Source organism: Abrus precatorius, unplaced genomic scaffold (genome assembly GCF_003935025.1).
Source record: "Abrus precatorius isolate BTA unplaced genomic scaffold, Abrus_2018 Scaffold11, whole genome shotgun sequence".
NCBI classification, from domain to species: domain Eukaryota; kingdom Viridiplantae; phylum Streptophyta; class Magnoliopsida; order Fabales; family Fabaceae; genus Abrus; species Abrus precatorius.
The window spans coordinates 2,085,048-2,098,409 of record NW_020874303.1 but is presented as its reverse complement, the minus strand read 5'-3'; the positions used below and the strand labels follow the sequence as shown (position 1 = coordinate 2,098,409).

The 13,362-nt window shown below is 31.0% G+C and overlaps 3 protein-coding genes across 3 annotated transcripts; all 3 read left to right on the top strand.

The window, feature by feature from the left end:
* Positions 1–2,465: 2,465 nt before the first annotated feature.
* LOC113854263 lies at positions 2,466–5,191 on the top strand. The gene is made up of 4 exons (XM_027485170.1): positions 2,466–3,003; positions 4,150–4,299; positions 4,723–4,854; positions 4,989–5,191. Exons 1-4 carry the CDS (start codon positions 2,466–2,468, stop codon positions 5,189–5,191), a joined length of 1,023 nt encoding a protein of 340 aa, XP_027340971.1.
* Positions 5,192–8,958: 3,767 nt separating this feature from the next.
* On the top strand, positions 8,959–9,459 carry LOC113854260 (RNA-binding protein 26-like). Its single transcript, XM_027485167.1, has one exon. It carries the CDS (start codon positions 8,959–8,961, stop codon positions 9,457–9,459), a length of 501 nt encoding a protein of 166 aa, XP_027340968.1.
* A 2,773-nt stretch (positions 9,460–12,232) lies between these two features.
* On the top strand, positions 12,233–12,703 carry LOC113854254 (uncharacterized mitochondrial protein AtMg00300-like). Its single transcript, XM_027485156.1, has one exon. The coding sequence runs from the start codon at positions 12,233–12,235 to the stop codon at positions 12,701–12,703; it is 471 nt and encodes a 156-aa protein (XP_027340957.1).
* Positions 12,704–13,362: the final 659 nt, after the last annotated feature.

Here is a 13,362-nt window from a genome sequence, read left to right as displayed (position 1 = left end):
ACAAATTATAACACATATTGCATGAAATAAAGAAAGTACTAATAATAGCACAAGAAACATGGCAAGATACGAAAATATTACATTGATTTTTTTATATTTTTTTTTATCAATGTGATCTTTTAATTTTTATTTTTTTTATTTTTTAATTTTTAAATGTCAATTAAAGTCTTTCTCTATTGATTATATTATTCGTTCAATTATTATTTTTATTATTATTTTTAATTACTGTTGTTGTTCTTGTCTTTATCTTTTTTCTTTCTTTTCTATTTGATAATGTAGTGAAAGGAAAAAATATATATTTGACGTTTGAGAGTTAAAAAATCACAATAAAATTAATTTATATAAAAAATGAAATTAGAGTAGTAAAATACTTTTTTTTTTTTTGTCTTTTCTTGAATTCTAATTCATTAACAATTAGGTCAATTTGGTGACTTGTAACCTTTTTTTTGGCATTTTTATTTTTAATCACCTTTTATTCACTAATCAATTTTTTTAATATGTGTCAAAGCACATGTTAGGAAGTTAAACACATAATTTTTTTTTTATTAAAAATGAGTAGTTACTATCTGAAAATCATAAAAATATTATATAAAGACTAAAAAGAAAACATTCAATAGATACTTTTTCTATTCTCTTCTTTACCACTTCTAAAAGCTTTGGTTCCTTCTTATTTGTCATTTTTCAATAAATATTTATTACTTTTTTTTATTAATACCTTTACACTTTCTTAAGGTTTAAATATTTTACATATAAAGTATAAGATGTATAAGTAATTAGTGTAAATTTAAAATATTAGTTAGATTAAATTAAAAATATTTTTAAAATTTACTTATATAAATTAAAAATTTTATCTAACTCTAATAAAGTAGAAACTTATAACATTTAATAATATATATAATAAAGTAGACAAAGAAAAAAGGAATAGAATCTTCTTATAAGTATAAGTTTAAAAATTCTCACATTTGATTTAAGTCTTTCATTTAATTTACGTCTAATTGTTAGTAAAATAATAAATTATAACTTGTTAAACGAAATATTCAAATTAAGTATAAGAGTTTTTAAATTTATATTAATATAAAAAAAATTTAAAAATGATGTTGTTACTTAATAAATACATTACACCCTTAATTGTGTGTCACTACACTATAACATTCTGGCTAAAGTAGAGCATAAATCTTTTGTTGTTTTAGTAATGTAACTTTTATTCTCCTTTACAGCTTAAAAAACACTCTTAAGAATCTTTACACTACAAGTGAGAGAGAATAGCTGAATACCGATCCCCCAAAACCGGCCTTATCTGTTGAACTTAATTAATTAATTAAACACCCACATTCGTGATCTAATAATTTTATATATCCTATTCTGTATTTTTATGAGCAGCAGTAAAATTCTGTTTAATATTCTTACTTTTTAATGTATACATATATTAAAAGTAATATTATACGTTGAATATAGAAGAAACTAGTAATACATATAGAAAACAGTTTAATAAATGGTACAATAAAATAGAGTGCCATTGCTCAATTATTAAATAAATAGAACAATAAAATACTTAAAAAATTAATTAGGAGGAATAATAATACGTAAAAGAAAAAGAGTAATAGACACTCATTTCCTCATCATTATTAGAATAAATAGGAAAGTGTGTGATTCGGACTAAGGGGCTGTTAGGAAGGATTGCTTTCAACCCAGTTCCTCACATTTCACGTCTATTATCATTCCCCTTTTCATTCTTCGTTTCAGCCTTGCAAAATGAGGGCACCTGGTAAGTCCAATATGAATGTAGATAATAAGATTCATAAACCAACTATCTAATACTTCCAAATTTTCCTTAATTATGCTTAGGTTACTATGATTGTTATAAATTTTGTTGAAATTTCCTGAACATCTTGTCATCCAACTTTTGAATGTGTTCTATCATACTTTTTCTTTGTTGTTATAGTTAGAGATACATATGATAATAATAATAATAAAAAAAGCGTGTCATCATTTAGCAGGTTAAACGCTTTTGAGTAGGATATATAATTGATTAATGATGATGTTAATTAAAGTCTCAATCTACTTATACAACCAATTGTGGCAGCTAGTGTTTGATCTTTGATGTTCTTGAGAAGATGTAATGTGAAATTATTATTTTTACTAAGCGAAAATATTAATTGAGTATAAAAGGGTACTCTACCCATCATCACATGATACGCGACTACATGTTCTTTCAAATTATATAACAAGCCTAAAGTGCTAGGACCCAAAACTATTGACTTTTACAAAACCATACACAGAAATGTGTCATCACCTAATTATTTTAATTTTTGGCACAGTTGATTCACAGTATTTAATAATGTTCTATCAAAATTTCCCTTACCCATTATTTTCCTAACTTCAATTTAAGTGATCATTTGCTATCAACATGTTGTGATTCCATTCAAACATGGATCCTTCGTTTCAACCTATGTTTCATAGGATCAATGTCAACGCCAATTGAAGGAGCGGAAGTTTCTGGGGATCAAATATCAATGTTCCTAGTAAACGTGTTGGAAGGAAGATGGGATTATGCATATCCAGCATATAAAAATAATAGTGTGTTCCACAAAATAAAAATAAACGAAAGTAGAGGAACTGCACTACACATGGCTGTGAATGATGGAAAAGCTGAACTTGTCAATGCTCTTGTAAGTGCAATCATAGAACATGAAGGAAGGGAAGGATTGAAGAGTGATAGTGCATTAAAATCAACCAATGAGAGAGGGGACACACCTTTGCATCTTGCTGCCTCAAGAGGGTTCATTGGTATGTGTAAATGCATCATAGGGGAACATGGAGAAAGAAAGGATTTGATTAAGGCTATGAACAATAAGGGTGAGACACCTTTGTTTAGGGCTGTGCTCACTTGCCAAACACAAACCTTTGTGTATCTCCGTCATGTTTCCAAAGATATTGAAGTTCCACTGACAAACAGTGATGGTGATACCATCCTTCACCGTGCCATTTGGGGAGAATTGTTAGGTAAGCTTGCTGTACATTCTATGTTGATTTTTTTTATTTTTTTTTATAACTAATATATACAAATTTAACTATTTTTACATGTTGGTAAGTCCAGAGATGGACCTGACAAAAGTAGCAGATAAATTAAGTTAGACTTCCAAAATAATATAAAAAATAATAGATATAATTATATATATTTTTTCAAATAATATCACCTTGCATACTTTATATTTTCATAATGATCGAATTATAATATATATATATATATATATATATATATATACCAAAAAAAAATTATGAGCTGTTTTGTTTTGAGAAATATCTTGTGTGTTTTATTTTAGTTTTAACTACAAGATTCTTACGTTATTTTCATTCTATTTTTAAATATTTATACAGAAAATAGTAAAAATATTTTTTGTATAATTTTATACAAACTTATAAAAATAAAAATAAATAAAGTGAAAAATAAAACTGAAAGTAGAAAATATAAACAAAAATAATTTCTAAACCAAAGTGCTCCTTAATTTTTAATATTTCCATTCAACAAGTGAGTGCTCATTCTTTAGTCTTACTACACCTTAGGTCCTCCCCCACACTCTTTCTTTGCTTTCGAAAATTCCTACTAACATTCCAACAAAAGATTTCACATTATTTATGCTTTCTTAAAAGTGGATGAGGCCTACCTTATTTTTGTAATATTTATACCTTAAAATGATCACTCTGTAATTATCCGTCGCAGAAATATTTTTGTGCATATATAAAAAAAATATATAAAAATTTATTGTATTACCATAAAGGAAATGATTAGTTAGATTTATTTTTTCTTATGCACGAAGGTTCTTATGTAGTTAATCTTTTTAAGAAATAAAAAATTGCCAAAATTAATACAAATAATTTCTAATAAAAACTTTATGTATGATTAGAAATATATTTATATTTCCACTATTCGTATTATTTAATTGTATCTTATTTAATATATTACTTATAATTTATCTAAATATATTATTTCATTCAAAAAGTTTAACCATTGAACTTTGAACCAGTACATTGACCAGTTCAATAACCAGACCAGTTTCTTGAACATTGGGTTTAATAAATATTTTCAATCATTGTTTATCAAAATTGTATAAATGCAATTTGTCATGATTGTTGTGTATGATTGAACAGATTTAGCACTTATAATAACCCATTGCTATCCTGTACTTATGGACACGCGTAACAAAGAGGGAGTCACCCCTCTCAAAGTTCTTGCGCATAAGCCTTCGGCCTTCAAGAGTGGATTAAATCTCTCATTGTGGAAGCAAATTCTATACTACTGTGAGTGTTACCTCCTGACATTTATAGCACATAATTTAAAATTAACAACCATTTGATTACTCTTTCAGGTTATAATTTGTTAATTTCATTCTTAATTTTTGAAACAATCAGTTATTTTGATCCCCTATTTAATTTGGATTATTTAATTTGTGTCAAAAGCCACCATAACACACTTTCTAAGTTTCTTTCTATTATTTTCATGCCAAAGGTGTACCGGTAGAACCTCTAGACGCTGAAAAAGAAATAAAATCATATATGATGAAAATAGATAAATCTGATGTGGACCATGAACACAAAGGTATACTCCATATCTCAAACGTTGTAAGTTATAATTGACTACTTTATATATATTCAAGAATTTAAGGATATTTCATTACATTATATGTATTGTTACATTTACTCAGTGAACTTGTATATTTCCAGTCACAATATCATTAGAAAGTGAAGCCCTTCAAGAACAAAATTTGATTAAACTCAAAGTTCGATCTGTAAGGAGCACTGTTTGGTTTGTATTCAGAGTTCTTAGTCTCTTAGGATTGGGTGTCTCTACAAAGGGTATGTTGGTCTCTCTTCCTAATCATTAATTAATTCTTAATTACAGTATTAATTAATGCTTACTTCATTGATAATAAATCAAGTTGGATTAATTGCTTGCACTTGATCGTTCCATGTACTTAAATCATTTCAAGAATTAGAAGATATAAAGAAGACAAGGCAAAAGCACAGATGGAGTCGCCAGCTCTTGAATGTTTTTATGAGAACACCTTATGAATCGTACATGGGAATTTCGGGAGGTCAACCTTTTCTGAAGTTTGATGAAGATGAAGACAAAAATGTAGCACAAACCTTTATTACCCAACAACAGTTAGAAAGTACGCAACAAATCACTTAAACTTTTGTGCATGGTTACCTAATATGATCATTAATTCGATAATTTAATTGAAGGATTTTAAAAATCAAGGAAAAAAGTACATAGGATAAGAATTTTTGTTTTAGCTTTTTTAGTCAAAAAAAATAACTAATTTATTAGGATGAAAAGTTTAAATAATTAATTTTATATTATATTTCAAAATATTCATGATATAATTGATGATTCATACATTAAATAAATAAATATATTAATTACCTTATATACCTAATAGATGAGTGCTTTGTTAACATAAATCTCACAATCATAAAGACATAAAAAGAATTTAACAATTAATACATATAAAATTAGATATTTATTTCTTATAGATAGGACAAAATAGAGGTAATTATTTTTCATAAATATGATTGAACAAAATAATATAAAATTATTAAAAATATATAATATTTAATAGTATCAATACATCAATGACATAAATTTTATAATTTTAAATAAAATTTTTATTATATATAAGTTCTTAAAAAAAGATTAAATTGGAAGAAATATAAAACATGGCATGAAAACTGGATGTGTGTCTTCGGAATTTAGACAAAATTGTTGAATAATTTATGTTGTAATGCTCGAACAATTTAATAAAACTCTATTTGGGCGAACATATGATAAATTGGCTTTTGACAGATAAATCAAATTGATCGAGGCTAATTTTGATTAAGATGGGACTTAAATACAAAGATTTAGCTGCAAAGAATTGAAATGAAAACAAACATATTAATAATGAGCACAAAAAATACATTTCATGTACGTCAGTTTGTAACAAAACCTAATTGGTTGATTAGTCTTTTATTATTTTATGAAGACAAAATTTAATTATATTAGTGTTTATAATAATATTTTTTATATAATACTAATTGATAAGGCCTCATTAATAAGTGTTATAAGATCTCATATATTAAAACTCATAGTTATAGTTATGAATTCGAATATATTAGTATAAGAACATTATTTTTAATTGAAATAACTTAGTATACCAAAAAGTTAAAAAGTGTTTTTATTTTTTAGAATAAAAAGCCTTCGTATTTTTAATGCTATGTATTTAATTTATTTAGAGCTGTGAAAGCAAAATGATAATATGAGTCGAAGCATGGAGATAGGAAGAATGGTGACGTTTATCATGTAGTATCTTATAAAAGGAATAGTGCAACTATTGACAAGCATTTGTGTATATTTGCAGGTGTCCATTGTAACATCCTCGTTTTTCTAAACAGTTAATTTGTTAATATAATTATAATTTAGATTATAATTCTTCAATTTTTTGGAAAATAAAAATAAAAATAAAATAAAAATAAAAATAATTGTTCATTTATACCGGTTAAAATTGCTCTATGAGGATAAAAATAGCATTTTTAATTACGAAGAATTATTTTAAATAATAAAATTTATATTTTTAATTAGAAATAATATTTGGAGTGTAAAAATAATTATTTTGGTAATTATTGCTTATTTTTAGATTTTGGTTGATACTGTTTTATGTGTTAACAGGAAGTGTGTGATTAGTTTTTTCTTTTTCTTTTTCTTTTTAAGTGATAACCAATGAGATATTGATGTCAAAAATTATGTTATAATTATTTTAATTGTTTGACATCAATTATTTTTATTTTTGAGTTTTATTCATAATTATTTTATTTAATTACATTAAAATAGCAAAATAATTGATTATTATATTATTATTTCTTTACCTATTTGACTAAATTGACCACTTTCTTACGTGAACCTTCTTCTTCTCCAAGTCCATAACCCCTTCTTCTCCCTTTCACCATTTTCATTTTCTTCCACTCATTTAAGCTTGTTTTAAGGTATGTTTTTAATATATATCCTTAATTAAGCTTAATTATTTGTTAATTATCATTTCATCCGATTAAAATTTTAATTTTTCCATGTTTTTTTGGCTGTCATGAACAGTAAAAATGGGTCTTACTTTGCTTCAAAATTATTGGTTTTAAACTTGCTTTCTTTTGTACTATATGTAGACTATGCATGGCTTATATTGTTTACATAATTAGTTTTTCAAAAATGTGATTAAAAAGCACTAAACCCTCACAAGGGTTGGCTGCCATGTGGTTTTAGAGAAGGTGAAGTGAGTGTTTTTCACTTCCATTTTATTCCTTTTATATTAGTTAGATGATAGAAACTAATTTTGTGTTAATCGGACTTTTATAGCAAAAGTTAGAAAATTTCAATTTTTACATATACATATAAGAGTATAAAATTAGCATCTCCTTAGTATTAATTATGTTTAGGCATGATTAATTGATTAGGTTGATCGTTTCGAAGATTGGATTGTTCGAGTTTTTCTAAAGAATCAGAAAAAAAAAAATCATCCATACCTTCATCAAAGAACATCCGTAAGGTAAGAGGTGGGATGATTTTATTTCAATAGGTGGCATTAAGAACCATAAGGGAATAATTCTCTATTGTTCTAATCAAATAAAATGAATTTGGGTTGTTTTAGAGCTAACCCATAATTTTTAGTAGATTTTGTTATAGTACTGGACATGTATGAAAGGTTGCTTTAGACCAGGAAATTGATTGAACAAGGACTCTCCCTTATATGTAAGGTCCTTTGTGTATTTAAATTAATGTATTGGAATGATTTATGGTTGAAGTGTTGTATTGAATTATTTCTTTATAATTAGTTGAATTCTCATTATGTGTTTGTGTAGATATTCTTGTTGGTATGAATGCCATATAATGGTAAAGATTGGAAGTAATTTAGTTTTATGTGATGTGAGCATATGGATTGACATAATCTAAATGTCCATTCAGACTTGTTGGAGAGAAGAAAATATGTTTTTAAGGTATATATATATATATAATTATGTATTTTATATATAGTGCAAGTATCTTTTGACTTCTTTGAAAAATGGATTTAATAAAAATAAATAAATAAATTATATTACTGAGAAAGTAGTATTGGATATTTGGAAGGCTTGAATCATTTTTTTTTTAAAATGATTAAGTCCTCAATTTTTAAGCATGAAAACATATTTAAAGAAAGAGGGAAAGATACGATTTTCTGGTGATGGAGGTGGAATTTAATGAATTAGAAGTATTCTGGATTTTTTTCTGGTTGTTTTACAGGAAGAAGAAAATTTTGGAATATCTGATTTACAGAGGAGACTCTGTCGAATTTCATTGAGAAAAGAAAAAGTTAAGGATTGTACTTAACAAAAAAAAAATTAAATTTTTTCTCTAATTAAATTAATTAGGAATGAAGACATGCATCATGAACATGTGATAGTGTGATGAGTGAACAGGGAAGTATAAGAAATCTAGGGGCGGCTCCAGGGTAGTCTTGGGGATAGTGACGTGTGATTGAATCTGACAGTGGCCAAGGCTCGCCATCTTGTGCTGTGGACTCTCACTGCAAAACTTTACTATCCTGACTGGTCCCGAGAGATTCTTGTATTAGTAGAGCTGTTACTGTATTATGAGATTAATAAAGTTGGCAGTTAAGTAACAGTGAAACTCCTGATCCTTCCCTGAGTAAAAGAAACAGATTGATGGTTCTGGGCCCACATGCATGTGTCAAAATGTACTAAGTTATAATAATAGACTTGCATCATTTCTCATTCATGGCATATGCATTTGCTTGGTAGATTATGGGTGTTGATAATTAATTGTGTGATTGAAACCCTTATATGTCTTTTGCTGCTGGAGATTGAATCGAATTGTCTCACCCTTTTATTGCTATGTGTGTTGTGTGTGAATATGTTTATTAGGTAAGAACATTGATGGCTCGACCACCATACCAATTCAGCATCTCGATCAGATATGATCCCGAGGGAAGATGGGTGCACGACTTGGAGCAACAACGATTCACCCACACTGGATCTATTACCTTTTTGTTAGATAGAAATGGGCCAGGCCCACGAGCTTACCCTATCCCCATCCGAGTACCCATGAGACTTACTTTTCCATTTCCTCCAGATGTACAGTTTGTGCGACCCCCTACCCCACCTCCTGTCCCTGTATTATCACCCCCGGTATTACCTCCAGGTTTTCTTAGACCTTTACGTCCTTCTATACCATATTTACCACCTGTTGAACGGACTAGTTTAGTTGACACACTTTTAGCAAGACCTATCTCTATCTCATCCACTTCCTCTTCGTCTTCCTCTAGTTCTTCAGACTCTCCTGATTCTTCTCACTGTTCAAACACCTCTACTGCTATCGGAAGGAAGAGGACTGCTTCTCAAACAGGACTCCTTCCTAATTTTACCTCCTCTGAGTAGGAATCTAGTGGAAAAGGAGAGTAGGATAGAGTCGAGTAAGGAATAATCTATACATATACGTAGGTGTAAGTATTTTTGACTGAAAAGAAAAAAGGGTATATAGGAAGTCTAACCTTACCGTTGTTGAATTTTGGGAGGAAATGGGCACTTTAGTGATCATGGATCCAGGGGAAAGCTCGTGAGGTCTTCGTTTTGGGTTGTCATCTCTGATATCGTGACCCCACTTTATTTCGTATGTAATTCAGTTATGTATATATTTAGATAACTGGATGATTGTATAAATTAACAGATGACGTGTATGTATGAAATGAAGACTTCTAGTAATGGTAATGTATTTAATTTCACTATATCTGAATAAATATATATATACCCATGCATGTGATGTTCTTACTGCTTAGTTATTTTATGATTGTATTTATATTTATTGCTTAGTAAGTAGTAAGGGTGTCACATTAAGTGGTATCAGAGCGGTTCTTTCCATAGGCCTGGGAAAGGTATATTATGTTTGTCTGTGTGCTCTTGTGTTACTATTTTCGAAAGAAATTGGTGATACAAAATTTAGTGCGTAAAGTAATTCTTAGTTTGCCTAGTCTTACTTTACGTATAGATTGGATTGATTTTTTGGTGTGTATGCAGTAAGTTATGGCTGGAAGACTGAATATTAATGCTGCCATTGGGGCTATGCGAGACATGGCTGATGCGACTGCTCAAGTCTTGCAGGAGTTGCGTAACAACGCTACTATAAGAAATGATGTTGCACAAGGATTGGCAGATTTCCAAAAGAATAACCCTCCTTCTTTCAAAGGTGGCTTTGATCCTGATGGTGCTGAATTGTGGATCTAGAAACTGGAGAAGATTTTCTTGGCAATGAATTGCAATGACAACCAACGGGTTACATATGCAGTTTTCATGTTGGACAGAGAAGCTGAAAACTGGTGGCAAGGATACAACAAATGATTTTTATGAATTCTTCCAAATAAGCTCATAATACATTTCATTTTATTTGGATGAAATGTTTGAACAGAATACAACAAAGGATTTGAAGCTTAAAATCATTTTTAACAAACTTCTGAACAGGCATTTAAAAAAATAATATTAAATTAATACCTTGTAATTTTACCTTTTCAAAAACTCATTCATCTCTATCTTTTTTATAAACTCATTCATTTGAAAAGTAAAATGCCTATCCCTATGCATCCCTCATGAACACAGTACACATATAGCAGCTAATAAACTAATTACTGTCATTATAACATATTTATAACTTACACATAGCTTGATCCTTTCAATCATATCATGAAACAGTACATCGAACAACTGGTGCCGTTGCATTTCAAATTTAGAACCAACAAAGATGGTAAAATTGCAGAGGAAATCTTCGAGGAAAAACATGTAGAACTTGTTAACAAGAGTGCTGCGTGGATAAAGGACATAACCGAATCTTACTCAGCTGTGGCAGTGCTCATCGCTGGTGTTGCCTTTGCATCATCTAGCAATGTCCAAGGAGACAACAAATATGTGATGTTTAGACTCTTAAATCATACTTTTAGTTGTAACTACTTAAAACAGTTTTTTCTGTTAATATATTTTGTTGTACATTCAGTTGCTCTATTCTATAGAGCTTATAAATATGTAGAGAAGGAAATAGAATGAGTGGGATTCTCTCTCGAGTAAATACAAGCAAGTTTCTTTTAGTTCTTATTCTTTTACGTTTTTCTGAGTTACTGTTAAACGTCGAACCTAACAATTGGCGTCGTCTGTGGGAAACAAGAACGAAAGAAAGACTTGTAAGTTTTACCGATGGCCACCAAGTTTGACATTAAGAAATTTTTTGGCGATAATAACTTCGGATTATGGAAGATCAAGATGGAGACTATCTTGATACAGCAAGGGTGTGCCGAAGCTTTGAAGGGTGAGTCGAACATGCCTGCATCTCTGTCTCAGAATGAGAAGACGGACATGATCAACAAAGCCAGGAGCGCCATAATCCTGTGTCTTGGAGATAAGGCACTTAGGGAAGTCGCTAAGGAGAAGACCGCCGCATCGACGTGGTTGAAATTAGAGTCATTATTATATATGAAAAAATCTCTGGCACATAGTGAAACAACAATTGTACTCGTTCAAGATGAATGAATCAAGAACGATGGTGGAGCAGCTAGCAGATTTCAACAAGATTCTGGATGATTTGGAGAATATCGAGGTAAAGCTTGAGGATGAAGACAAGGCTTTACTTCTTCTCAACGCCTTGCCCAAGACGTTTGAGCATTTCAAGGACAATTTGCTGTTTGGGAAGGAACAAACCATTACCCTGGAGGAGGTTCAAACCTCAATACGGACTAAGGAGTTGCAGAAAATTCAAGAGTCGAAGGGAGAAGATAGTGGGTTGAGTCTTAATGTATCAAAGTTGAGGGATAAAAAGAAAAAGAAAGATAAGGGGAAGAAGTTGAAGCAACCATCTGATGATAAAGCAAACAACAAATGCTTTAATTGTCACAAGAAGGGTCACTTCATTGCCGATTGTCCAGAGCCGAAGAAAGAATGGGGTGAGAGATCCCGTGGTAAGAAGGAAACTGCTGATGTTGTTGTAGCATCTGAAAATTATGAGTCTGCTAGAGTGTTGGTGGCATCTGCGTCTGATACACAAAGGAGTTGGGTCATGGACTCAGGGTGCACCTATCATATGTGCCCAGTAAAGGAGTTCTTCGAGACCTTGGAGCTGAAGGAAGGAGGAATAGTTCTCCTTGGGAACAATAAAGCCTGTAAGGTGTAAGGCATGGGGACGATTAGACTAAAAATGTTTGATAACTGGGAGATGTTGTTACAAGAAGTGAGGTATGTTCCAGAACTCAAAAGAAATCTTTTGTCTATGGGTATGTTTGATCTCATAGGTTTGACAACCAAGATCGAACAAGGAGTGGTGAAGATTCAGAAGGGAGCGTCTACAGTTGCCAAAGAGGTAAAGAAGAATGGCCTGTACCTATTAGAGGGATCTACAATAATCGCGCATACATCTGTTGCTAGCCAGACGATGCAAGACAAGACGAAACTGTGGCATTTGAGGCTGGGACATATAAGCGAGAGAGATTTGGTGGAGTTGAACAAGCAGAAGCTGCTTGGAGATGATAGAATGGAAGAGCTGGAGTTCTGTGATCATTGCATACTGGGTAAGTCTCATAGATTGAAGTTTGAGACCGGTAAGCATGCATCCAGTAGACCATTTGAGTATGCTCACGCGGACTTGTAGGGTCCAACAAGAACAAAGACTCATGGAGGAGCGCCTTACTTCCTCTCTATCATAGATGATTACTCACAGCGAGTGTGGATTTATGTTCTGAAAAGCAAGGATGAAACTTTTCAGAGATTTAAGGAGTGGCACACCATGGTAGGTAATCAATTGGAAACCAAATTGAAGGTGCTGAGGACGGATAATGGGCTAGAGTTCATCTCTGAACAATTCAATAAGTTTTGTAGAGTTCTAGGTACACCACAGCAGAATGGTCTGGCTGAGAGGATGAATGGAACCATTTTGAAAAGAGTGAGGTGCATGTTACTGGGAGCTGGGTTGCCTAAGTCTTTCTGGGGAGAAGCTGCAAACACTGCAGTTTATTTGATAAACAGGACTCCATCATTTGCTCTGAATTTTAAGACTCCCATGGAGATGTGGAGTAAGAAGCCAGCAAATTATGCAAATCTGAGGATATTTGGCACTTTGGCATTCGCACATGCCAAGAAGGATAAGTTGGAGGCACGAGCAGAGAAGTGTATCTTCATTGGATACACTGAAGGAGTGAAGGGGTATAAGTTGTGGAGGTTGGAACCTGGTGAAGCTAGGTGCTTTATTAGTAGGGATGTCACATTCGATGAGACTTGAATGGCTATGATGTGCAAGGATTCTGAAAGGGG

What these genes read in the sequence shown, in the direction of transcription:
- LOC113854263 (XM_027485170.1), top strand. Translation starts at nt 2,466, where the DNA reads ATGTCAACGCCAATTGAAGGAGCGGAAGTTTCTGGGGATCAAATATCA. An exon ending in CATTTGGGGAGAATTGTTAG is followed by an intron (nt 3,004 to 4,149) that starts GTAAGCTTGCTG and finishes ATGATTGAACAG; the next exon opens with ATTTAGCACTTATAATAACC. An exon ending in GAAGCAAATTCTATACTACT is followed by an intron (nt 4,300 to 4,722) that starts GTGAGTGTTACC and finishes GTATATTTCCAG; the next exon opens with TCACAATATCATTAGAAAGT.
- LOC113854260 (XM_027485167.1), top strand. Translation starts at nt 8,959, where the DNA reads ATGGCTCGACCACCATACCAATTCAGCATCTCGATCAGATATGATCCC.
- LOC113854254 (XM_027485156.1), top strand. Translation starts at nt 12,233, where the DNA reads ATGGGGACGATTAGACTAAAAATGTTTGATAACTGGGAGATGTTGTTA.